Source organism: Elephantulus edwardii, unplaced genomic scaffold (assembly GCF_000299155.1).
Source record: "Elephantulus edwardii isolate Elephantulus edwardi_28Jun2011 unplaced genomic scaffold, EleEdw1.0 scaffold00131, whole genome shotgun sequence".
Taxonomy (NCBI): domain Eukaryota; kingdom Metazoa; phylum Chordata; class Mammalia; order Macroscelidea; family Macroscelididae; genus Elephantulus; species Elephantulus edwardii.
Genome location: NW_006399881.1, coordinates 2,444,517 through 2,471,365, shown reverse-complemented (window position 1 = coordinate 2,471,365; position 26,849 = coordinate 2,444,517). Strand labels below are relative to the sequence as shown.

Genomic DNA, 26,849 nt, shown 5'->3' with positions numbered 1-26,849 from the left:
TTTAAGGTGGGGTTTTTTTTGTTGTTGTTTATATGTTTGTTTTTATTTTTAGAACAGGGAACTGGAAGATTCAATTGGACCAGCTTGTATCAAAATCTTAGTGTGGCTCTACGGATGTATCGATTTTATTTTTTTTAAATAGTTTTTAAATAGTTTTTTTAAATAGTTTAAATAGTTTTTAAATAGTTGCTTGATGCAGTCTTTCGTCTGCTCATTCAACAAATGGCTTCTCATAGTGCATAGAATAAAATATAAACCCGTTCTTGGACACATGAAATCTATGATCTTGTTTTAACATACCTTACAAGTCACTCTTCTGAATACTCAGCCCCCTAAACTATTGCTAGCAATCAGAAGACTTTTTCAACTCGTCTCCTATTCCATGTTGTACTTACTCCCCTACATATGTCTCTGCACAGACTATTTCTTCTCGAGTTCACCAAGAGAAAAGCCTTATTCCAGCAGCCTGGTTTCAGTTAATGCCTTGCTGCTGTAGCAGGCAGAGCACATATTACTAAAGCTTTGGATGCTACCTTTTGTGTTGTCAATGTACCTCTCTGCTTCTCTCACTTTATAAGGAGCTTACAGAGAGCAGGAGATTATGTCTTAGTCATCTTGATGACTACGTCATCCAACATGGTTTCTAGCAAGTAATAAATTCTTGACATATTTGCTGGAGAAAATACTTATTAAACACCCATTTTCCATCAAGTATAGTGTTATTTTAGGAGATTTTGTGGCATGGTGTGTTTAGTAACAATGATCTATTTATATAAAGGTTGGACCCTAGTAGCCCCTCTGCCAGAGATATATGTTGCAGTCTGCTCCTATAAAGATTTACAGCCATGTAAATGCTGCGGGGCAGTTCTACTCTGTCCTTCAGGGTCTCTGTGAGTCTGAATCAATCAGGGGGCTAGGTTATACTATTATTTTAAGAGCATCTTCTCTAGAAGCAGTTTGATTGATAGGCTGAAGATAGGGGATGCAGGCAAAACCAGTTATTTGGTTTCTTGGCAACAACTCATTTGTTGAAAAACAACCAACCACCAAAAGCCCCTAGAGGGTTGATTCCTAGAAAAGTTAAAGGATAGGATATAATGAATGGCTACTAGGGGTTTGGGAAAAGGAAGAGTTAAAGGTAATGAAGATTTAGGAGACTGACATGAGTAGGTTACTTTCTGGTAAACATGGTTTTCGCCCCCTAAGTCATGTCTCCTGGTATTAGTCTTTGCCTCACCCCACCTCTGGGCTACCAATGAGCACTTAGTTCCTGTTCATTTTATTGGAACTAAGCACAGGAGTCATGTGGTTTTAATCTTCATATCTGATTAGGAGTTTAGATAAGAATTATAAATAGTTCAACCACGCTGACTACAATGTCTATCTATTTCTTATCAAGGGAAGGTGTGCAGTGCATACATTTTTGAATACATAAAACCTGTTTCTGCTTTTGGTAGCTAAAACTGAAGTGTTATACCAGACAGATGCACTAGGGTGCGCTAATATGTAGCAGAGCCTAGCTGTGCATCACAGCTCTTAACTTTAAAACTCCAGAGAATTTGATGAGAGAGGGATCCACAAGAACATGACAAATGATGAGAGTTCAAACCTTAAGAGAAAAATGGGCTTATTGGTAAGAGACCTTTCTTTTCCTTTATTCACTGCTGTTATTTACTCATTAAAATAGCAAGACTGTTATTTGCACATTTGGTTGTGAAGCGGTATACAAAAATCAATTTTATATGTATTGTAGAATTCAGGAGACATATTGGTAACCATGCAAAAATCATAGGAAGCATGTGTGAGACTTGAATGTTTTAAGAAATAAAATTGTCTAAGAAAATTTTACTTTGTTTCAGACTGTGGTATGGCTTCATTTATATAGCTTAAATGTATTGCAGGTTAAAAAATACAGCTATATTTAAAAAGTTAAAATAAAGAATAGTGACTGGTATAGGGATACATGATTTCACTCAGTTACCAGAAGGTGGCACAGCAGATTCTTCTTAAACACACAAAGAAAAGAGATAATATTAACAGGAATATAAACTAAGCTGTGTTCAAAGGTATTTTTAATGTATTTTTAAGCAAAGAAGAAATAGAATTGTTATTTATTTGGTGAAACTACCCTTAATGCCAAAATTGAACAAGTATATATTTTACCCATTGTAGCTTTTAGTGGTCCTAAAAGAAAATTTTTAATGTATCTAGTATTTTTAAAGTAGGCTTTAAAATAATGCTATTAAGAGCTGCTGTGTTGAATTTATTATTCTAATAAAGGAAATAAAATACTTACCACGTACCTTTGGCAAGCAAAATAATGCAATTTAGGATAATATTTTGTTTAAGGTCTTTGTCAAGGTCTTTTAAAAGATACCGTTAGACTATGACTTTGATTTAGTTGTGACTTTAATAATTCAATAGTACTTGTGAGATGACCCAGAAAACAAAACAATTCATTTTGAAGAAAAGCCTAGATCAGGCGAATCTTTGCTTTCTACAAGAAATTAACAACAGAAATGAAATAAATGTAAATAAATTCTATTTTGTGCTCATACTCCTCAAACATCTGCCGGTATACTTTTAATTTTTTTTTAAGTGTTGACTGTTGACAGCGTACACTGCAGTGCTTCTGTAGTAGTCTCTATTTTTAAAACTGCATTCCTGAGACGGAACTATATCTGTATGGTGTTGCCTTTTGTATGAGCTCAAAGGAGTTGTTAGATGCAGGCAGAACTTGACAAAACCCAAATCTCCTGGTTAGGAGACAGAACATCTATTTATATGTTTTTATTAATTACACGCAGTATGAAAATAAGAAAATTGGTAGTAAATGAACCTAGAACAACATTAGCCATCTGTTCTCTGAAAGCTTGTAATGTGTGTCATTTGCTTTCAGGATTTTATGGCAAAACAGTATATCAACAAAGAATTGACCTTTCTAGCTTTTTAAGCCAGAAAAATAGCTAGAAAATGACAAAGCATTCCAAGGGCTGAGTATATATGTACTGGAAAAGTGCTTCTTTGCATCCAAATTTGGCTAGTTTAGTCTTTTAGATAAGCTGCCAATAAATATTGTATTTAATGTCAATCTTTATGCCACATTTTATGAAACATAAAGAGCACTTCTCAAAACAAACAGAATCTTATGACTGTCTATTTAAGGGATTTTTTAGGGGGTTAAGTTAATGTAGATATTTAAAAATTTCTGCTTGTTCAGGATTTAGAAAATAAAGGTCTATAATTTTCTAGCTAAAATATTTGTGGGGAGGTATGCTTTAAAAATGGAACTTAAAACATCAGAGCTAAAATTAATGAGATTTCTTGTTTGTTTTTTGCACTCCACTTTCAGGAGACGGAGGCAATTGTCTTTAAAACAAGCCGATTTCAAGGATATATTCAAAAAATCAACTTCAGGGTATGTTCAAGGGTCTGCATTTTCCTCTACCTTTCTGCCAATGAGAATTTGTTTTCTTTCTTTTTTTTACAAAAAAAAAAAGACCCTGAGATAATAAAAGACATTGGTCACCAAAGAAATTTTCATTAATATCTAGGGTACTGTATTTATTAATATCAATAATAATTTGTTCTTGTGGTAGTTGTTATTGTTAAAAATACTACAGATCATCGTATTATGCTTTATGAGTTTTTTTCCCCCTCCCTTGTACAAACATTAGCTCACTTGATTTTCACATTGTTGTGAGATGGGCAAGGAAGGTGGCATTTCCCCCTAACTTACAGTTGAGGGCAAATAACAATGGTAGCCACAAAGCTAGTTTGTGGAGGAGCTGTGAGCAAACCACAGGTGCCTGAAGACTAGCTCTGTCCTGCAGTCTATCTCAGGACAAAAGTTTGAAATCAATTGTCAAGTCTGAATACCCACACTGTACAATCACCACTTTTATGCTGCCTTTGTTTGCTAATTGCTGTACTTCACAGTTTGCCCCTTTGCATCTGTCTGTTTGTCTGCCTCTGTGACTATTTATCAGCCAGCTGGAGACCTTACTTTCAGACTTGCCCAGCTCTGGAGTGTGGGAGGGCAAGATAATGGTCCTGGGCAGTAGGGATTGCCCACTGGTGCCTTGAGGGGCAGCTTTTGTGGGAAAGCCTGGAAATAAGCTAGGAGTGGAAGGGAAGCAAAAAGTAAAGAAAGATGAAGCGAAGGAGAGAAAAGGGAGAAGAACACATCTCAGGTCTCAATAACAGGGCTAGCAATTAGAAGCCACAGAGAAGGTGGTGAGCAGCTTTAATGCTGATGTGCTGAAGAAGGGGAGGGTGGGGGGGAGGAGGGAAGGAAGGAGGGAGGGAGGGAGGGGGGGAGAGAGAGAGAAAGAGAGAAAATATTTCACTATAGTTGTATATCTTGAGTGAGAGGTAACAACATGGTCTTTAAAGCAGTATTTTGGGGGACTTGTTCAAACTGCGGAGTATTGGGCCCAACTCCCAGACTTTGACATGTTTGAACATTCACCCTACATGATTGATAGGCATACTAAAGGTTTTGCCTTACAGGTACAAGCCTTTTAGAGAGGAAAGAGCCACTTTCTTTCTGTAGCGTCTGTGCTCCTTGTCAAAAGGCAGAGCAGGTTTATATATGCGGAGTAGGCAAAGGTGAGGAGTGACAGTTGCTTGGCACAACTTGGCTGTTTCTGCATCTGAAGCATGCAACACTTGCTTCTATGCATTATACCCATTTACAATTGGGTCCATGTCCATTTTAGATCATTGAAGAAGGTAAAGGACCAAAAGCTTTCCACCAAAATTTACAATTTAAAGTACAATTTAATGTTTTAAAGATACTTTTTCCCCTTTAATTTCTTAAAATGAAAATTATTTCCATTTTAAAATAATTTTTACAATGTTGTGAGAACATCACAGGGTTTTGGATGGTTAAGGCTTTACTGTAGCAAACTGTTCCCCCTCACAGTTTTCACATGAGAATATTTAACCCACCTGATTAGATTAAAAGGGCCTAGTGGCTAGGGAACATGTGCTATTTTTGTATAGCCATAACGTATAAAAGAGTCAGACTGTTTAATTGATGATTGAACTAAGTCAGCAAGCATCTTCTCTTTGGGTTTGGCTTAGTGACTTGGTTGATTTGTGTGTTTGTGTGGTTCAAAGAACCTTACACTGTCAATAAGGACTAAGAAATTGTGTATGGCACAGTGGGAACAACTGCCTTTGAGTTGAGAAATGTAAAAGTGTTGGAGTTCTGGTGGCCTAGGAGAGAGGGAGTTGCATTGCTAACCCAAAGGTATGTGGTTTGAATCTATTAAATGCCCACAGGAGAGAAATGGACACTCTCCTCCTGTGCCATTTACAGCCTCTGAATCCACTGGAGGGTCAACTATGAGTTGGCTCAGACTTGATAACAATGGGATTTTTAATAAATAAATCTAGTAGTGATTATGTCCCATTTCAAGTACCAGTTTAAGTTTAGACTTTCTGTCTCTTTCTCCTATCTGAAATACACGCTATATGTTCCTTGTATTATAAATCTGAACCTCAAATTTGGGCATTTTTGGAAACCCCTAAACATAAATATTTTTGTTTAATAACTGAACCGTATCATAGGAATTAAAACAAAATGGCCAGACACTGTAGTAGAAGTCTGAAGTCTCCTAAAAATGTTCAACTTTGTCTCTGATTTGGATCAAGCCAAATAAGGAAGGGATGAATAAATATATGCTAGCTGGAGGGAAGATATCTGTTACTCAAGTATTACATAGCTTCAGAATTCCATAAGAAAGAACCAGGTTATTTAAAGCTTATTATTGGAAGTGGAGGGCTTCAGAAAAGGGAGTCATAAAAATCCAAACTTTAGTTTACACCTAGAAGATGAGTTCTCTCTTTATTCCCTCATTCCCAAATTGTATTTAGTAATAGAACATGTTGCCCTCACCCCCCAAATTAGATAACCGCTGCACCCAGTGGTGCTAAAATTAGAGCTAAAATGAAAAGAATATTGTAGTTAGATCACAACCCATGAGAACTTTATATAACATGAGTTAAGGATGCTTTCACATCGTGTTCTGTCAGCTTAATTGCTCGATATATGTTACAGGCATAGTAATTTTAAAGTGCACACGGATCTTCTAGTTTCTGGAACTTAGACACACCACCATGTATTTAAAATCCAGAATAGCTGCTCTTGTACCTTTCAACTTGTTTTGTGGAATTTAAAATGAATAAAGAGAAGAAGAATTCAAAAGGAAACAAGAAAGATATCAAGGCTTGAAAATAAATGTACTGAAGGGGTTTCTGAATCTCTGGCACACAGCTTAGTAGAAAGGTACTGTGACTATAAACTAGAGTTAGGAAAACTGTTGAATACATCATGGCCATGGGCCATAAGGTTCAAGTGTAAAATGGAATTTTTTTTTAATGTGGAAGATTTTTCCTTCCAGTATATAGCTAAAACTTTTTCTTCTCAGTTGCCAATATTTTCTTGGGCTATACGTATAGGTTGGTAACTTAAAACTTTCATGACTAGGCCAGGGAAATTAGAGAAAAAAAAATCAGCTGAATGTAAAGGCCTTTTCTCATGGAAAACTTGAGTAATGGTGTATAATTTTAGTAAGTCATGAAGATTAGTTTCCCCAAAAATTGTCCATTTCTATTTGGAGACAGCAACCCTGTGAACCAGAGAGATGATCCTTGCCCTATCCTGCACCATCCTCAGGATATTGATGAACTGATGCCCATTGTTCCAGTCAGTGAGTTTGTCAGTCTGCCTTTTTTTGGGTTTCCTGTCTTTCTCTGGCTCGCCACCTTTCCCAGGATGCTATCTTTCATTTTGTTGCTTTTACTCTGTATTTGTAACTGAGATTTACATATACACAAGGAGGTCATAACAATCTTCTAAATCTTACTTTTGGCTTCTAACATTTATTGTATTTCTGTTACAATATTGTTGTAATAACTCTTTGGATAAAAGGATATAAGTTCTTCAGATAGCATTGTTTCATTATTTTGAATTGAAATTTTGAGAAATCTGTCTTTGTGTGCTGTTTTAAATAGTTTTCAAAAGCTCCGATTTTTATAAAAGGATAGGGATTTCTGAATGCGTTTAAGCCATAACAAAAGTTCCATTTCTTTTAGCAGCATGCTTTTTTGTATATTTGATGGGTGATGTGCTCATTGTAGAAAAGTTGCTCCAACTGTCATAAATTAACACTATTCCATATTGGTTACTCTTAGCAAACCAATGCAAGGTTGAGAGATATTCAGATTGCAATATTACTTGCATTGTCTTCATATAATTTGTCATATTTGATAGCTGATGAAATCACAACTGAAATAAAGGAGTTTGACTATGTGAAGTTTTATATGAAAGTGCTTTTAAGTCATTAAGGCCATATTTTAAACTTTTAAATTTTATAAATACTACACATTTTAAATTAATTCCACTTTTTTGTTGGGATTTCACTGAAATATTACAAAGCAAAATCAACTTTTACTCAGCTGTTCATACTCATTTTGCTCTATAATTTGTCTTTCAAAACTCATGATGCATTTTGGTAGATAAATATGGCAGTCTAGAAGAATTGATGCCTTCGAACTGTGGTGCTGGAGAAGAGTATTGAGTATACCATGGACTTCTAAAAGAACAAACAAGTTCATCCTGGAGAGGGTGAAACCAGGCTACTACTTAGAGGCAAGGATTCTGAAGTTCCCTCTGACATACTTTGGGCATGTTACAAAGAGGGACCAGTCCTTGGAAAGGGACATCATGCTTGGGAGGGTGAAGGGATAGTACAAGAGAGGAAGACCCTTGATGAGATGGATTGACTCAGTGACTAGAGTAGTGGGGGTAGGTGTGTCAAAGACATAAGGTTGGCTCAGGATAGAGCAGAGTTCAGAGCTGTTATACATAGCATTGTTATGAGTCATAAGTGATTCAACAATGCAAAACGTTCAATAAAGGCATATAGTATTGGAAACTCTATAGGGGATTCTACCCTGCCCTATAGGGTCACTACGGAGTTATGGAAGCCTAGTGATAAGAAGGCAAGTAGTTTAAATCCACCAGCTCTCTGTGGGAGAAGGATGGACAATCTTCTCCCATGCAATTAACTGCCTCTGAAAAACCCACTGGAGAGTCAGCTATGGGTTGGTTCCAACTTGACAGCACACAACAGCAATTAGAGGGTTGCCAGGAGACAAAATTACCTTGAAGGCAGTGGCTTTTTTTCCTAATGAAGATTTAACAAACATGCACCTTAGAAAAATTGTAAAATTGACTTGGTTAGTTTACTTACCAATATCAGCTGTGAAAACTAGGCCAGATGCTGATTTTGGAACAGAACACTCATATGCAAGTTCGAGCTGAAGCTGTGGAAAATTAAATCAAGTCCACAGGAACCAAAATTTGACCTTGAGTCTACCCCACCTTATTTCCAAAACCATCTCAGGAATAGGTTTGAGGCCTTGGGCATGAATAAGCAAAGACCTGATGAGCTGTGGGAGAATATCAAGAGTGTCATCCAGGAAGAATACAAAAGGTCATTACAAAGACAGAGGAGGAAGAAAGACCAAGATGGATGCTGGAAGAAACTCTAAATATTGCACTGGAGCGCAGAGAAACCAAAGCAAAGGGAAGAAATCAAGATATTAAGGAGTTTGGACAGAAGATTCCAGAGGGCAGTGTGGGAAGACAAAGTAAAGTATTCCAGTGAAATGTGCAAGGAGCTGGAGTCAGAAAATCAAAAGGGCCAATCTCGTTCAGCATTTCTTAAGCTGAAGGAACTGAAAAACAAATTCAAACCTCAAGTTGCAATACTTAATGATGCTTTGGGCAGAATATTAAATGATCCAGGGAGCATTAAAAGAAGATGGAAAGAGTATACAGAGTCACTGTACCAAAAGGAATTGGTGGACACAAAAGAATTTCATGAAACAACATATTAGCAAGAGCCTGTGGTGGTGAAGGAGGAAGTTAAAGTTACTCTGAAAGAATTAGCAAAAAACAAGACCCCAGGAATTGATGGTATACTGACTGACATATGTCAACAAACAGATGCAGCCCTGGATGTGCTCACCAAGTTGTGCCAAGAAATCTGGAGGACAACCATCTGGCCTGCTGACTGGAAGAAATCTGTATTTGTTCCCATTCCAAAGAAAGGTGATCTGACAGAGTGTGGAAATTATTGAACAGTATCATTGATATTACACACAGCAAGATTCTTCAGAAGATTATCCAAAAATGACTGGTACAGCACATCAACAGAGAATTGCCCAAAGTGCAGGCTGGATCTAGAAAAGGCCATGGCACTAGGGAGAGTATAGCTAATGTCAGATGGATCTTGGCTGAGAGCAGAGAGTACCAGAGGAATGTCTATGTGTGTTTCATTGACTATGCAAAGGCATTTGACTATGTGGATCACAACAAACTGTGGCTGACTCTAAGAAGAATGGGAATTCCAGAACACTTGATTGCGCTAATGCTAAACCTATACTTGGACCACGATGCAGTTTTCAGAACAGAGCAAGGAAACACTGCATGGTTCAAAATTGGGAAGGGTGTGCATCAAGGATGTGTCCTATCTCCATATCTTTCTCATCTATATGCAGAACAGATTATCCAGGAGGCTGGGCTGTACGAGGAGGAATGCGGCATCAGGATTGGTGGAAGATTCATCAACAATCTGCATTAAGCAGATGACAGAACCCTGCTTGCTGAAACTAAGGAGGACCTGAAGTGCTTTCTGCTGAAGGTCGAGGACTGCAGCCTTCAATATGGATTAAAGCTCAACGTCAAGTAAACAAGGAGTCTCACCCCTGGTGATTGGCAGCATCATGATGGATGATGAAGAGACTGGGATTGTTGACAGGTCCATTTTCCTTGGCTCTTTAATGAACACTTTTGGTACCAGCACCCAGGAAATTAAATGACAAATTGCAGAGACCTTTCCAAGGTACAGAGGAGCAACGATGCCAGTCTGGAGACTAAGGTGGGCCTGATACAGGTCATGATCTTTGTAATTACTTGCTGAACAATGACTAGGGATGATAGAAGGAGAGTTGATGCCTTTGAGATTTGGTGCTGGAGAAGGGTATTGAATATACCATAGCCTGCTAGGAGAACAAACACAATTTTGTCTTGGAAGGGCAAAGCCAGGCTGCTCCTTGGAGGTAAGGATTCTGAAGTTCCAACTGACATACTTTGGACATGTTGCAAGGCTGCAAGGCGGGATCAGTCCTTGGAGAGGGACATCATGCTTGAGAGGGTAGGGAGACAGTGCAGGAGAGGAAGACCCTCAATGAGATGGATTAATTCCATCACTGGGGTAATTAGGATAGGCATGTGAGAGCCAATAAGATTGGTAAGGGATAGACCAGAGTTTAGGGCTGTTGTACATAGGGTTGCTATGAATAGCAAGTGACTCGATGGCACATAGTAACAACAACAAGGTAATTTAAGCAGATACTTAGAAAGTTGCTGAGAGATGACTGAACAGATTATTTGAAAGAGGAAGATGGAGAAGGGTCCCCCTTCTCATTAGTTTAATCCTTCATCACTAGAAGTAATACATTTATTTAAGAAAGGATATATTCAAGGTGATTTTCTTCAACATTTCTAATTTTTTTAACAAGATAATGTATGCATTGGGTTTTCCATTATGAGGACTTTAAAGCCTAAAATGATCAAACTAAGAAATAAAGATTCTTCTTAATTGAACTCTACTTTTAGCAACAGGAGGTTCAGTAATAATATTTGTTAACCTTTCTAGGACATATCCTGGCTTCAGTAAGAGTGATTTAACTATAAACTTTTCTGTTTGTAAGACTGCCTTTCAGTTTATTCAACAAATACTTAGTGAGTGCTTTCTAATGCCTCAGGAATTGTGTTCAATTAGGGGAGTGTGTGTGTGTGTGCGCATACACACATGAGTGTGCCCTAAAGATATTTATCAATCTGTTAAAAAAATAGATACTACATTTAAAGGCATAGATGCCAAAAAGGAACTATGTGCAGTGTCCCATTGGGACAAATAGAAAGAGCCAAATTGGCCTGGGAATGTGAGAAGATATAGATGTACAGAATTCCTTCTTGAAAGAGGAGAAAGAATTTGGAACAGCATTCCAGACAGAGCAAGTTGCATGGCTGGAACACAGGGCACAATGCAGCCTCCCATTGGAGCATTGGGTGTATTACCCCTATTTGATGATGATAAACTATCTTACTATATTGCTTTTGTTGTTTCAAATACTTTTCAGATAATAATGTAAAATCAGATTTGTAAAAAGTACATTGTTAAGAAATCATTGATTTACCCCGCCATCCCCAGTATACACAAAGACTGGTATAACAGTTTAAGGCATTTTCAAACAGATGGAAATACTTAAGAATTATTTTAACTTCTGGATCTGATAGATGCATTACCTCAAAAATAGTAGGTCTACTTGGGCATATGGGTTTAAGAATCATGTTGTTGTTGTCGTTGTATATCATCGAGTCAGACTGACCCTCCAGTGGTTTTTCACAGGCAGTTAATCGCATGAGAGGAAATTGCCCATCCTCCTGCAGAGCAACTGGTGGCCTCGAATCACCTGCCTTTGGGATTGCAGCACAGCTTCTTGCCGCCAGGCCACCAGAGCTCCTTTCAAGAATCATATATGAATGTAAAGGTAGTCACCCTTTCTTGGAAAACAGAAACAAAAATAGATTACCCATCTTTCTCCCACGAAAGATCGGCAGTCAACTTCTGTGCAATTTCAAGCCTCTGAAAACCTGCTGGAGGGTCAATCAACTATGAGTCATTTCAACTCAATGTAATACAACCATATAGGGAGAAAATTAATGACTATTGTGAATGAATGATGGGCATCCATTATTCTATGTTGATGTTTTGGTTATTGCCATAATTTTTAAATAAAAACAAAACTAGAGAACCCCCCTCAAAAAAAATTACAAAAAAACCCCACCAGAAACAAGTCAGAACAAAACAAATCAGGAATAGGTGGTCTAATACCAAGAATAAAGGGAGGGAAAGGGAAGGCAGGAACTTCTGGATTTCTCAGGGTTAACTTCTTTTTCCAGCTTTAATGAGAATAATACTGGGCTGCTAACCAAAAGCATTGGTTACCTACTCTGAGAGATAGTCTCCTTCTGACAAGATTTTTAGCCTCAGAAATCACTGAAGGGTCACCATGACTCAGAATTGACCTGAAGACCGTGAGTTTGGTGTGTTTTAAGAAGTCGTCAGAATCTGTATATCATTGGGTTTCCAACACCTTGATTTTTCCCTATTTGCTGCTTCTATACCCACTGCCATCAAACTGAGTCCAACTCGTACTGAACCTTCATCTGGTTTCTGGGGCTATAAGCCATTATGGGAGGGAACTGAATTTTCCTCCCATGGAGTAACTGTTGGATTAGAAACTTGAGACATTTGGTTAGCAGTGCAACACTAACACAAGATGCCAATAAGAAAGAGTCTTTTGTTCTCAGCTTAGTTTGTCTCTCTTTACTTACCCAACCCTCCTTCCATCTTAGCCTCATAACCTCTTTCATTACATCTCTACTATAAAGGTGTCATACAAATATCATGAAACATCCTGGTGTTCTGTTCTCCTCTCAAAACAATCTTTACTTTCTTTTCTCGTTTTACCATTTCTCCCACTGGTCCCGTTATCTAGTGATTCCTGTCCCAGGCTTGCTGTCCTATCCTGTTTCATGTCTCCTATGCTTCCTTAAACTTAGTGCTCGCCCTATTTTATGACATTATTTACGAATGGAAGAATGCTTTCATATTACTTAATGTCATCTTGGCAAGAAGAGTTGTTCCTACAAAACGATTGTGTCTTCATACTTTTTGTATTATGAAGAAGGTAGATGCTGTATTAATCCAAGGCATAATGATAGATCTAATAGTCTGTGTCTCCATAAGTAAGTATCTACACCATTCTGAAATGACACTAATGAAACTTAATGTTAATGAAAATTAACACGTGAGAAGGTGCTTATATTATAAAAGATGAAGTGATGCCTTTCCAATGTAGATGAATTTAAGAAACATCTGGGATTTTCCATTTTGAGTATATATTTCCAAATATTTCGTAAGAGAATGGAATATCTTTGATATTCAATTATTTACTACAAATAAATTCTATGTGTTTATTAAAAATATAAACAATCTATCTCATATAACGGGGAATGTTTAACCTATTAAACATGAGGTTCTTTCATTTAGAAGTTTTGGGTTTTTTTTCATGTGTATTCTAAAAGGTTTAACAGTCTTGCTTGGTTAACATCCAAGCAGTTTTACTGATTGGTGAACATAAACAGAGCACACATTTTGGCATGATCTGCTATCTTGATGAAGCGACATGAACAGCATAAATATTCCAGAATAGATTGAAGAGACATTATTATCAGAACTGAAGAGAAAATTATATTGTTTACTTACAAAAGTCATGGCTAATACTTTAGCTGCACCTACTATTAGGATTAACAAAACCTTACAAGAAAATAAAAGGTAGGTCATTTCTTAGGGCAAGATTTTATATACCGTATATTAATCAATTTCTTCAGCTTGATTACAAACCAGCAGTCAGCAAGTTAATTTTACAATTAGGTTTTGCATAGAGAAAGAAATGAGACTATTGGTTGTTAGTTGCCATTGAGTCGATTAAAACTCGTAGAAACTCTGTGACCAACACAGCTCAATATTGCCCCATCTTGCACTGTCTTCAAGATCTCTGAAGTGCTTGAGTGCATTGGCTGTGTCAGTCCACCTTGTTGGAGGTCTTCCTTTCTTTTGCTGACTCTACTTTCCCCAGAAGGACTACTCTGCCTCCAGGAGCCAGGCAAGCCAGGCTTGGCCTTAGGTTGAAGGCAGCAGTGGCTTCAGCCTGTGGCCCTCGGGCCAGTCTTTCATTGTTTTTGTTCAGACATTCCTCTAGGTTGTATAGCCCTGGTGTACAAGTACCTCAGTCACTTGTGGTTGCTGTGAGGCTGAACCCTGTGACACGGATGTGTCAAATGCATTAACAGTTGGCTACCCAATGCGGACAGAGAGTGGGGTGGAGCTCCCCGATTAAAACAAGCGTGGAAGGAGTGGCATCCATTTCCATAATAGCCTCTGGAAACCCTATGAACCTGGAGAGAGGATGAAAGACACCCAAGCGTGAGGACTCTCCTTCATAGGGTTGCTATGAGTCGCCTGGAACAACTACTTTCTCCATAATGATGTCACCAAATCAGACTACTATCTCTGTATTTCACTTTCATCCTAATACTGTGACTGACTTATTCTCCCCCCACTCCCTAACCCCCCCCTCCCTGTTTTAAACATCTTATGGAATGAAGATTTTGGAAATGATTATTTCTGTATATTGTATGCATTTTGGTGTTTTCTCTCTCACTTCTATCATTGTGCGCATATCCTTGGAGGAGATAGGGAGGATATCTCTTTTGTAGTCTTTTGTCTTTTTGTAGTTCCTTGCAAATGCATTGATATATTTATGGCTCACTTTGTATATAGTAATTTACCATTTACAAAACATTCTCACACAGCAGAGTCACAGTAGGGATTCTAGAGAAGTCCAGGGCCAGAATGGTGTTTGGGGTTTTTTTTCGTTTGTTAGTTTGTTTTTCTTTAAGTTCTACTATCAGTGGGCAAATTAACTTCTGTGGCCTTCAGATATTTCATCTGTACAAGGAAGGTACTGAGCACAATGATTTCTTAGAGTTTTAGAAGTTCTAAAAGTCTTACTACACTAGGAGCCAGGCAGTTCTATGTTGTAAGATTTGCCCAAGACTGACTCTCTTTTGCAGCTGTAACCAAGCCCTATCATTGTCTTTTGTTTATTACAGTTGTGAAATAATTCATTTCACAGGTATTTTAAGTGATTCATTAATGTTCAGAAAACGTTTGGAGGAGCTTTTGCATATATTGCCTTTCCATCTGTTTTATGCAGTTGCTGGTTATGGAACCCCAGTGCTCTGTAAATGAAATCAGTGTTTCCTATGATGTGACAGAGGATTTTTGACACTCACCAGTCTAAACACTAAAGCAGTGGGACAATGAGCCTGCATAGAATTGTATTTAAAATATCTAATCATTTTTCTCCCTTCCTTCTGTAGGCCGAAACTTTTTAGTTCAAGAATGCTAGGATAGTTGTTATTGTGTATCAACGAATCAGAGCTGACCCATAGGTGACCCTCTGGCGGGTTTTCAGAGGCAGTTCACATGATGGGAGGAGATTGCCCATCCTTCTCCCCACAGCAGCTGGTGGATTGGAACCACATAACTTTGGGATTGTGGCACAGCTTCTTAGCCACTAGACCACCAACCAGCACTCCCTTTCATTTACTGCTGGTGTCTCTGCAGTCAGAGTAGTGAAATCTGATTAATTTGGACTCTGCTCGTGGGAGCTCTGGCCACTTGGTGGTAAGAAGCTGCACTGCAGCTTCAAAGGCACATGGTTTGAATCCAACAGTTCCTCCACCGTAGAAGGGTGGTCAGTCTCATCCTATGAGATTTACTGCCTCTGGAAACTCACTAGAGGGTCAGCTATGGGTCAGTTGTGACTTTATGACACACAGTATCAACAACAATTTGTAATTAGTGTGATTTTACTTGGCTAAAGTTTATTTCCAAGCAACACTGGAGGAAGAGTAGGATTAATTAATTTTGTGAAATATATTTTGTGGGCCATTTCTCTGTTTAAGGCACCCTGAAGGTGCCGCGTAGGAAGTGCTGGTGGTGTAGTCTGCAGAGAGTTGCTCTTCTAACCTAAAACCACTTTCCTCTGAGAGTTCAAATCCACCAGTTTCTTTTTGGAAGAAAAATGGGCAATGTCTTTCTTCCAGCTTCTCACACTCCCTACTGGAGGGTCAGCTCTGTATCAATTCTGACTCAACTTTGATGAGTTTATGTTTGAGGTGGTGCATTCAGTAAACTCTCAGCTGTTGCCTAAAGATTGACAATTTAAACCCACATACTGACTCCACAAGAGAGCTTTGATGATCTGCTACAACAATTATAGCCTAAAAAATTCTATGGAGTAGTTCTATTCTACCACGTGGGATCACTGTGAGCAGAAATTCACTGAACACACCTAACGTTTCCTACTGTTTATCCCAATTATTTTTACAAGTTTTGGCATATAAATTATATATTCATGGATGATAATGACAAATGATGCTTGTTGTTGTTGTTATGTGCTGTTGAGTCGGTAGCAATTCATAGCGACCGTTTTTGGATCAGGCACACCTTAATCTCTAGACAGACATCATTGTTCTTTAACACTCTGGAGCTGTCCCTGACAGCAGATTTTTCCCAATGCAATTAATCTTTTGATTTCCTGACGGCTGGTGCTGAGAATGCTGCTTGTGGAACCAAGCAAGCTGAAATTACTGACAATCTCAATCTCTTCTCTATCATTATGTTTAGAAACTAAAACAAAAGTAAAAACTGAATATAAATAAATGTTCATCATCAGATATAATAGATTTAGGGGTTTGAGTAATAGGAATGTTGAAGATGGAGTGGAGGAAAGCAGTTTCCTTTTTTTTCCACATTGAGCAAATATTCAAAATATTAGAGGGCTCTAGACACTAGAACTAATTATGAAACCAGAGAAACCTAGGTTGAATATTGGCGTGAAGGATGTAGGGGTGTTGCTGATGTCTTCAGAACCTAATGAGTTAGAATAGAATGTGTTGGGGTTTTTAAATCAGTTTGTTTAAGTTCAGAAGAATAACTCCAGGACCATAACAATAAATTGTAAATCTTCACCTGTTTTCTGAGGTCACCAGTTTGGAAATTGGAAACACTCTGTCCTTAATCTTATTTTCCACTCAAATTTTGAATAGTCATTATAGTCAGGTAAATGTCTGGAAACATAGTGCTACCTTTTTGGGGTAGGTGTGTGCACAGGTTTTGGAGTCTCTGTTTGCAAGAGGGAAAGTCGCAGTTACTGCCTTGTTATGTAACCTGGGAAGTGATTAGATCCCGTTTCTAAAACGTTGTTACATACGAGCCATTTGTAGCCACATTATGTTTTATATTTTCCAATGTTTCAAAAGACCTCTATGTTTGAACCTCTATGTTGTTGGAAATGTAGTAAGAACTAGGACATTCTGAACTTGATACCTGTGTGTGTATGGCATGTGTGTATGTGTGTGGTGTGTTTGTGCATGTTTCCATCTTTGAATTTCTAGTAAGTTGCCACTGTTTATTTTATATATGTCCTAATTATCCATAACCATTAAATATTACTTAGGTGAAGTCTTCTAATGTAAAAGAAGTGACTATAGTTTGTTTTAATTTATAATGGTTGTTAAAAAACAGATTAAAGCCACAGATATTTGACAAAAACTAATTTCTGTAATTCCTTGATAATTTCTATGAAACAGTTTTACATATGGATCTTAAAAGGAGTTAGAAATATCATTTTACCCTTTAAGTAGCATTACTGGACTTGGGATATGTGTATGATAGATTAAATAGAAATTATTTGGGAGGCCGCAATAGCTGACATCTATTTAATAGTTAATGAAATTCATGCATTACCAGTCAGTGTCTCTGCATAAGCGTTTATTCTCTCTCCTCTCTCTGCACACACGCACATACACAGAGCTTATAAGAAAAATACTATATACCTTTAGACTGTGTATTGGTCTGCAACTTAAAAGAAACTACTTGTGGGTACCATAGCCGATTTTATGCCATATTTCTGGTTTACTAAAGGATATATATCTGGTTTACTAAATGATGTTTTGGAATTTTCAAAACTAGTCCCTTTATACAGCAGCATTCATCTGTGTTCTTAAAATACAAATGAGCAAACATCTTGAGGGAATTCATCTCTTAGTCTTGTGCAAAATAGTAATAATTTGAGAAAAGTATCAATATGAAAGCTAACTACATGAGTTTGAGACACAAGTTTATTGTTTAGCTACAAACTTGGAAGCAAAAATTAGCTTCTTGGTCACAGCAGTGATTCCCCCCCACCATCCCCCACCCCCCGCTTTGTTTTAAAAAGCGATGGCTTTTGCGCCAATGGCAGTTTTGCCTTTACTAAGCTTGTGTTGATGAAGTCTAATCATTTCATTTTCAGGGAGAAGGGGAGAGGTGCTATGAAGATAGATATTTAATTGTGGTGACTTGCCTACATCAGAAGTAAAAGTCTTCTATGAATGTAGAGTTCAAGAAAATACTAGCTTAACCTCTTTTCACTTTTATAGAACTGTTTATAAAATGTATTCATTTGGTGCTTTAAACAGAAACTTAAAACAGCCAGCCGCTTTCGGGGCATTTACAACCCTGTTCTCTGACAGTATTTTAAAACAGTACAGATGAACCCTTTATTTGCCATTGCTTTCATGAAATACCGCAAGCTGCCTTTGACAGCAAGCTTGCTTTGTGAATCTCCTTGTCAGTCACTAACCCCTAGAGGTTACCTGACCCACCACTGAGCTTTGGAGTGGTCCCTGCTGGACACCTGCTTGGCCAGCAGCATTGGTCTTTCCTCTGGGCAATTTGTGAGCTATTTGGGGGCGGGGGGGGGCGGGATATTGTAGGCGGGGGGGGTTGTGTACCGGGATTGTGTACCAATGAGGGAGTTTTTCTTTTGTGTTTCAAGGGGCGGGGGGGGGAGAGAGGGAGGTGAATGGGAGGGGAGAGGGAGAGAGAAGAAGGGGAGGGCAGCATTTGAATTAGATTGTTGATAGCGTCCCTCGGAGGATTGCTATTAAGAGCATGCTACTCTGTACTTCTCGGCTGCAGAAGACAGAGTGATATTCGTGTTACCACAGCATGTTGTAAATATATGAGATTTTGCTCATCCCGGCTTGGAAATCAGAATAGGGAAAAGCGAGCAACTTGAATGAGAAGCTGTTAGAAGAGCGTGCAGAGTTCTGCAGGAGTTTATGTGCGTTACATTTTGCCTTCTTCTAACTGGAACACAGAAGGACTGGCATTTTTTTAGATGGGCTTTTCCCATAATGGCATTCTTGTATTGTGTGACCAGAGCTTGCACAGGAGGAAAGCAGGCTGCTGAATTTAGTCACTGATCTCTATTAGCTGTGGCCTAAGGCTATGCTGAGGTTTATATCCCATTTGTATTGTTGCAGCTCAAAAGAAGAATGTTCAGAGGATGACAAGTGTATTCTGAGTAGGTATGTTGTTTCATTTTCATATGAAACCCATCTATTTTGTTTTCCTGCTACTATTGGTCAGAAATCAGGTTAATAGGTGCAAAATGTAGTACAGTGCTGCAGTATTCCTGTTAAGGTGGAACAATGGTATTGCAAGCTTAAGAGGAAAAAAAACCCACCCCAAAACTATAGCTGCTTTTATTAAATAAAGCTGCTTTGTGTGGTATGCTCAGTGCAGTCTTTAAAAAAAAAAAATCTACTGCAGTCAACGCTTTCCTAACGAGGTGGCACTATTGTTGAGTTAAAAACGATAGAATCATCATATTGCTTTAGGGGACAGAAGGCTTTAAAGGAGGTACCTTGCAGCCCTATTTTACAGATTGGAAGCATCGGTTTAAGGGCACTGTTCTCCGCGGCAGCCACCACTGTGTCAGTCCACTGTGGAATGGAACTCCTAGTTGGTAGTCTGTTATGGAAACGCTGTTTACTGTTATTGTAGTACCGTGGTGACAACATGCCATTGAAATGGAAAACGAGCTCTCCTGCTATCTGGAAATTCCCAGTTCCTGTGCTTAAAACATCCAGGTCAACGCCACTTTCTCCAGCGTACATGTAAGTGAGAGAAAAATAGGATCTTAAAGTGGGATTTCATTCATGAATCAACCTTGTGATCAAAAGATAAAGGGGGAGGAAAAACCCCAAATGGCAACATCCCCCAAACCACCAGGTTTAAAAATCTCAAGCTTGATTGCATTTTAATTGGCATACCCACATTTTACTCTTACATTGCTTTCCTAGAGTTGATGTTTATTTTTGTTTCAAGTGCTGAATGGTAACCTGATTAACTTGTGTGAAAGCTCACAATTCTGCAGAAGGAATTGCATAAGGATAAACTTTGACCTTTAATATTGGCTAGATTTGGTTTGGTTTTGATTTTTTTTTCCCTATAGAAAACACTTTAGCTGTGTTCTTTTGTGTAACAGCACAAACAAATTGCTGATGATTGATGTCGGTGAAGTGTTAACTATGGAAATGCCTTCTATACTATTTTTGGTGCATTAAAAACATATTTAGAGATAGCACACTGATAAGAAATGAGACTTAAAAAAAAGAAAATGAGACTTTTAAGCAGGACTTTTCACAGCTGAGTTGCATATGAATATTACTAATTTTGATATTACACCCTTCCCATTTTCTCCTTCAAGTTCTGAAGTGTAAGTTTAAATTTTCACAGATTATACTTTTGTGAACAGTTCTACATGTGTAGCAAAGTGCATTGTGCAAATGTCATCATTAGAAATTGATTTTAAGTCGATAGATGCTGAAATATAGTATTGGAAAGTCTTTATACAATTCTTAAGTTAAAACAATGTCATTCACAATGCATTAATTTTAAAATGAAAATCCATGAGCTGTAAGAAAATGTTCTTTTAGATACTGTTTTTGATCCTTTTTGGTAGAGGAATGCTGGAAAGCTAGATTTTATTTCATTAGTAAAAGACAAGCTTACTGTCTGAACTGTGGGTTACAAGATTTTTCTATAGAAACAATGTGGATAATATTTCTTGGTTTAGGTTAATTGTGTATTTAGAATCCTCGTGAGTTACCATCTTATTACTTAGATTTCATTTTATTTTGGCTTGAGAGACACAGTGATATCTTGTTCTATGAAGGTTTTGAGCTACTAAGCAAGTGTGGTTCTACCTGCTGTCCTAAAAGAGTGATTCCCTGGAAAGTACTGATAAATGAGCACATATCAGAGTTCATTCCTTTCATCACTTCATTTTTAGGTTTGTTTTTTTTTTAATGTTCTTTCTTAGAGCTTCTACAGTGATCTCATTTGCTTAGGTGTTAAGCTCCTTTTCCTGTGAAATTAAAACATTTAAGCTTGTTTTGGTCCTAAAAAAGCCAGTTATGTCTGCTTTTACAAATCTGGGTTTGTCAAAAGCAGAAGTGGTGCAGGTGACAAGTTCAGCGAGGTCTTTATAATACTTTGAGAAAATAGGATGTGCCTGATGATTTTATGAATCTCAATCTTAGCTGATGAGCAGTGACCAAAGATTTCGGAAAAGAAACTTTGCAGACAAAACAAAGCCAAATAAACCATAACAAGCACCTGATAGCAGTAGGTTAGAACTAAGAATGGTTATTAGTATCAGTAGTATTCCTACTGTATTTTACTGTCAAAAAAAATTTTAAACGTAGCTTTTATTGCAGCTGATTTGCTAGTTTTTAAGGATGGTTAAAATCTCTATTTTATTAATTCATATTTGTCACAAATTTAAATACAACTTAACACAGCAGCTTAAAGAATTCTTTCTGTTAAGGATCATCCTCTTTGCCCTAATGGCATAAGCGAACTGATTTAGATGATAGAACCTAGAGAATGCCACAGTCTTACATGTTTACTGTTGGTTGTTGAAAGGACACGTTGGTAGAATGGAAAAATATGTTTGAAGAGCTAGTGATGGGCAAGACTGTTTTTGCAGGGTAATCCTCTCTATATTATTCACTTGGCTCCAATGCATTATCTTTTACAAATAAAGTCATGCACAGTTGAAAACACATAGATACATACACAGAACAAATATGTTAAATATAGCAAAAAGATTAGTTGGGGGAGTTTAAATTCAGGTTTTTGAATAAATTGGTTAGATCTTGACTGTTTTTGATTAGAGGAATTCATTGCTTCACTTGGCCAGAAATAAAAACATCATGTTGAACATGCTGTTTTCATCAGTGCTTCTTTATATTCTTCAACACTTCTACACACAAAGTGATACTTCAGTTGAACAGAATTTTGTTTCTCAGTGATTACAAAGACTAAGTTGGAATGATAGGCCAATTACTACTATATTTGCCCTCACCCTTGTCCTTGTTCAGTTTCCAAATATAAGTAAATCAGTACTTTGAGTCTAAAGTCTTTGCCTGGAAATGTAAGAGTTAAATTCTCCCTCTTGGGTGGACAAGTTGTGATGCTTTGAAATGTATCTGTAAAATAATGCATTAGCATCTTAAATGTTATTTTGAATGTATACAGAACTCTTCACAGTTAGGATCATCATCTTTTTGTATGTGTACTTCTTTAGTATATGCGATGGTTTGTAAGGTTTTATCAGTATTTATTATAATTTGCCACATTGACAGTGGCTACTTTTTCAAAGATGGAAATACATGAAGCATTCTTGACTGTAGTAAAAAGACATTGTAGTAATTAAGCAAGAACAGAAAAATATAAAAGCTCTTTATGATCTTTCTCCAAGCCCAGTGTCAGTGCGTAGTTTAGCTATAGATCTTCCACTTATGCTGTAAAGATAGAATAGTACTGCTAAGTTAGGGAGAGGTGCAAGAGAACATTGGACACAAAGGCTGATGTTTTCCTTTTGGGTTTGAAGTCCAAATTTACTTTCTTCCGCCTTGTTTTTTAAAAAGTGGAAAGACAATTGAAATATCTCTGTATTGTAAAGACTGTTAACAGTATTAAAGAAAGCAGCTAATTACAAAGCAGCATACAGCTAGTTCTCAAGTGTGTTATGATGTGGAAAGAGTGGAGTATCTTATTGACAAAAGGTTTGAGAAAACAACCCTTTGCCTTTTGGGTAGATTAAAGACCAAACACTTAAATGTTAGTGGGTCAATAGCTTCTTCCTTCAGATTCAGTTTTGAATAGTTGAGTGGCATGTCCCATCCATGGAGAATTCTGAAGGGATTGTCTTAAATGATAGATATCTGAGTCATTGGTGACATGTGTTTGGGTTGAAGTTCAACTGTAGCCTGAGGGAGGGTCTCCAGGCTAGAAAAACTGAGTTAGTAAAGACCTTGCTCCTGACAAGTGTGAACTATATAAATTAACCTACCATTTTGCCTAAATTAGCAAAGCTGGGAGGAGAATCACAGCTTAGTGGTTTGCTGGTGTTTTCATAGTCGCAAATGTTTCCTTCAGGCCCCTGTTAAAGGGTTAGTACATTGCTGGACCCTAAGGACACACACTAAGTAAAATAGGATTAGCATTTAACAATCCATTTATCTTTTCTTCACAGCAACAAGGTTTGACAAATAATAGTGTGGCAAAAATGAAGAAGACAATAGGTAAGGATGAACTAGTGCAATGTAACAATGAATTCTAGAACAACACACACAGAAATATTTTTCCCCAGAATTTTATCTCTACCAAGCTAAAAAAGACAACAACAAACAAACAATGGGTAGGATGATTCTTAGTTTGTTAATCCTTTTTTTAACACTCTTCACTTACATTCATTTAGCTTCCTGTTTGCAAGTGTTTTGTTTTAATTTGTAAAATATGGGTTATACTAAATATCAACACCATGGTATTTTGTAGCAACTGCTTTATAGCTTTCCATCATCAGAATTTCATATCTAATTTACTTAGAAAAGATGGTACACATTGCATAAATGTTTCTTACATATGGATGATGTGAAAATTAGACAAAATAGAAGTACACATTTTCTTCCCACTAAGATGGTCTCTGTATTTTGTTTTCTAACTTAGTAATTAAAGAAACCCCTGTTTTTGAAAAAAAATATTAGTGAGAAAATTACTTATTAAATTTATAATCTCAAATTATAAAGACTATATTTAGTTACATGCTTTCACAATCATGGTATGAATAACTTTTTGTGATCACAATTTCAGAACAATTAGTATTCTTTACTTGTTTAATAGCTGTATTCTTTGGATAAAATACAACTATAATTATTTTTTACTATGATTATTCTAATTATAATTTTTCTCTTCCTTTGCCTTCCCCACCCAACTCTGACAACCATCAAACACTATTTTTCCGATTTGTTATATTTTTTCTTAGCTTTATTGTAGTAGTGTACCCTTAATAATATTTGCCCTTTAATATCTAGCTTGTTTAATTTGTTTGCATGTGCCTAATTTGTTAGAGACCCATGGTAGGACAGTAGTTTAAGAACTTAGCTCCTTACCAAAAGGTGGGCAGTTTGAACCTAACAGCTACTCTGTAGGAGTAAGAGGGTCTATCTTCTTCCATTAAGATTTACAGCCTTGGAAACCTGATCAAGGGTTGCTATAAGTCAGAATCCACTCAATGACAGTTGTGTTTTGTTTCAGTAGACTTTTTTTGTGGCATACTCTTTGGAAATTTCCATTAAGAAGATTGTACAGGATATCTAGGTTGCCATTATGAACAGTAAATCATAGAGATGGATAGAAGTGACATTAGAGGCAATCTGTAGAATCCCATCTCCCTGTAGTGTTGGAATTCCTTGAATATCATCAATTACAATGAACTCACTACTTCATTAGGTAGCATCTTTCATGCATGGACAGTTCTACATTGCATTGAGCAAAATCAATCCTTCATATCGTTTGTCTTCTCATCCTGTCACATGTCACTAAGGGAGCTCTGGTGACATAGTGTTTAGCGAATTGCATTGCTAACCCAAAGGTTGTGCCCCCTCTGGTGGTTCTAATCCACCAGTTACTCCATGGGAAAAAGATGAACAATCTTCTCCTGTGTCATTTACAACCTCCAAATATACATGGATATATATTTTTTTCTTTATTACATACAAATCTGGAAATATTTTTTGCTGTTTTTAAAAGAATACATTTTATTTTGTCTTTCCAATCATCTTACGATTAACTGCATTTGTGAAAGTGGATAAGCCAGGTAATTCCTAATGCCTTAGGTCTTAATATCCCCATTTTAGATAGTCAGTTTCTGATTTTTCTATCCTAATCAAGTCAGTACTCTGAGGGAACAAGCATGTCCTTTTTGCTGAAGAATCTTCTGTTCAGTTTGGAAACTGAGCATCTGCATCCACAAACAAAGTCTAGCCAAAAGCAAGCGAGCAGGTTGCAGCAATCAACACTAGCTTGCAGCATGGATCATCTTCTCTTCATCTGGTTGGGTTCTGGTCAACCCATCCCCAATCGTCTGTGGCTAGGCCCAAGTAGGCACCAGCCACAAACTCAAGTCTACTGTACTCTCTGCATTCCAATCCAGTTGGTCCCTTCACTCAGTCTTAGCCCCCACATGGGCCAAAGTCTGTAAGCCAGGGGTCCTCATGACTCACTGCTCCTCAAGCCAGCAACTCTTTTTCTCTTATCCATACATCTGTGCATGCTAGGTGAAAGTGCTAAAGGAACACCTCCATGGCCAGCATTTCTCTTCATTGTTGTATGCCTCTTACTTTAGTAGATCTAGATGATCTTATGGTTACCGTCACTTATATCCTATGGTTTGCAGACCTTTCACTCATTTGGATAGTTTCCCGCCCCCCCCCCATATAATGCTACAACCAAAACCTATTGCCTACCTACTAGGTAGTGTTCTACTAGTTAAAAGTCTTAACTAGTAGAAGACATGTCTTTTTATATGGATACTCTGCTTGTCTTAAAAAGCCTTACTGCTATTGTTGTTAGATGCCATAGATAGAATTGAGTTCTACTCATAGCGACCCTATGAACAACAGACCTGAACCCTGTCCTATCCTGTCCTATGCCATCCTTATCAACTCTGACACACTTGAGCTTTTTGCTGCATTTACTCTGTTAATCTGTCTCATCCAGAGTCTTCCTCTCTTTTGCTGACTCTTCCACCTTTCCAAGCATGAAAATTGGAAAGACCACGGCCTCAATCAGGCAGACCTTAGTCTTCAAACTTACATCATCAGTCTTAAGTGTTTTGGAGAGGTCCCTGACTGTGCACTTGCCCAGTGAAATACGTCTCCTCATCTCTTGACTTTTGCTACCAAGGGTGTTGATTGTTGATCCAAGTACGATAAAATTGTTGCTGTTGTTATGTGCTGTCGAGTCACCTGTGACTCATATTGACCCTATGTACAAGAGCCCTAAACCCTGCTCTATTCCTTGCCAATCGTACTGTCTCCAACATGCCTATCCCCATTACCCCAATGACGGAATCGATCCATCTCATCGAGGGTCTTCCTCTTCTGTGCTGTCCCTCCACCCTCCCAAGCATGATATACCTCTCCAAGGAATGGTCCCTCCTTGCAACATGTCCAAAGTATGTCAGACGGAGCTTCAGAATCCTTCCCTCCAAGGAGCAGCCTGGCTTCACCCTCTCCAGGACGAACTTGTTTGTTCTCCTAGCAGTCCATGGTATATTCAACATTCTTCTCCAGCCCCAAAGCTCAAAGGCATTAATTCTCCGTCTACCATCCCTAGTCATTGTCCAGCTTTCTGATGCATAGCAAATAATGACAAAGACCATAGCATGTATCAGATGCACCTTAGTCTCCAGACTGACATCGTTACTCATCAGTACCTTGGAGAGGTCTCTGACAGCAGACTTTCCCAGTGCAATTCATCTTTTAATTTCGTGGCTGCTGGTATCAAGAGTGTTGATTGTAGAGCCAAGAAAACAGAACAATCTCAATCTCTTCACCATCTATCATGATGCTGCCAATCCTCAGTTTGTCTTCCTCAGTTTCAGCAAGCAGGGTTGTGTCATCTGCATAATGCAGATTGTTGATAAGTCTACCTCCAATCCTGATGCCATACTTCTCCTCATTGAGCCCAGCCTCTTGTATAATCTGTAATGCATACAGATTGAAAAGATATGGAGATAGTACACATCCTTGACACACATCCTTTCCAATTTTGAACCATGCAGTGTTTTCTTGCTCTGTTCTGGCGATTACCTCCTGGTCCAAGTATAATTTTTGCATAAGCACAATCAAGTGTTCTGGGATTCCCATTCTTCTTAAAGTCAGCCAC

At 37.8% G+C, this 26,849-nt stretch overlaps 1 protein-coding gene across 4 annotated transcripts in view; it reads left to right on the top strand.

Annotated features, from left to right (window-relative positions):
* LOC102864624 (kelch-like protein 13-like) overlaps nucleotides 1-26,849 on the top strand; it is a 153,545-nt gene that overhangs the window by 51,655 nt on the left and 75,041 nt on the right. The window contains exons 1-2 of one of the 4 annotated variants that reach the window (XM_006893760.1): nucleotides 1,462-1,633; nucleotides 3,353-3,418. The exons of 1 other annotated variant lie outside the window; for it this stretch is intronic. In XM_006893760.1, coding sequence (XP_006893822.1) covers nucleotides 1,593-1,633; nucleotides 3,353-3,418 — 107 coding nt within the window. In that variant the 5' untranslated portion in view covers nucleotides 1,462-1,592. Of the gene's footprint in view, nucleotides 1-1,461; nucleotides 1,634-3,352; nucleotides 3,419-18,650; nucleotides 19,727-26,849 lie in introns of those variants that run through there. 2 more of the 4 variants (XM_006893762.1, XM_006893761.1) reach the window with 2 other exon arrangements.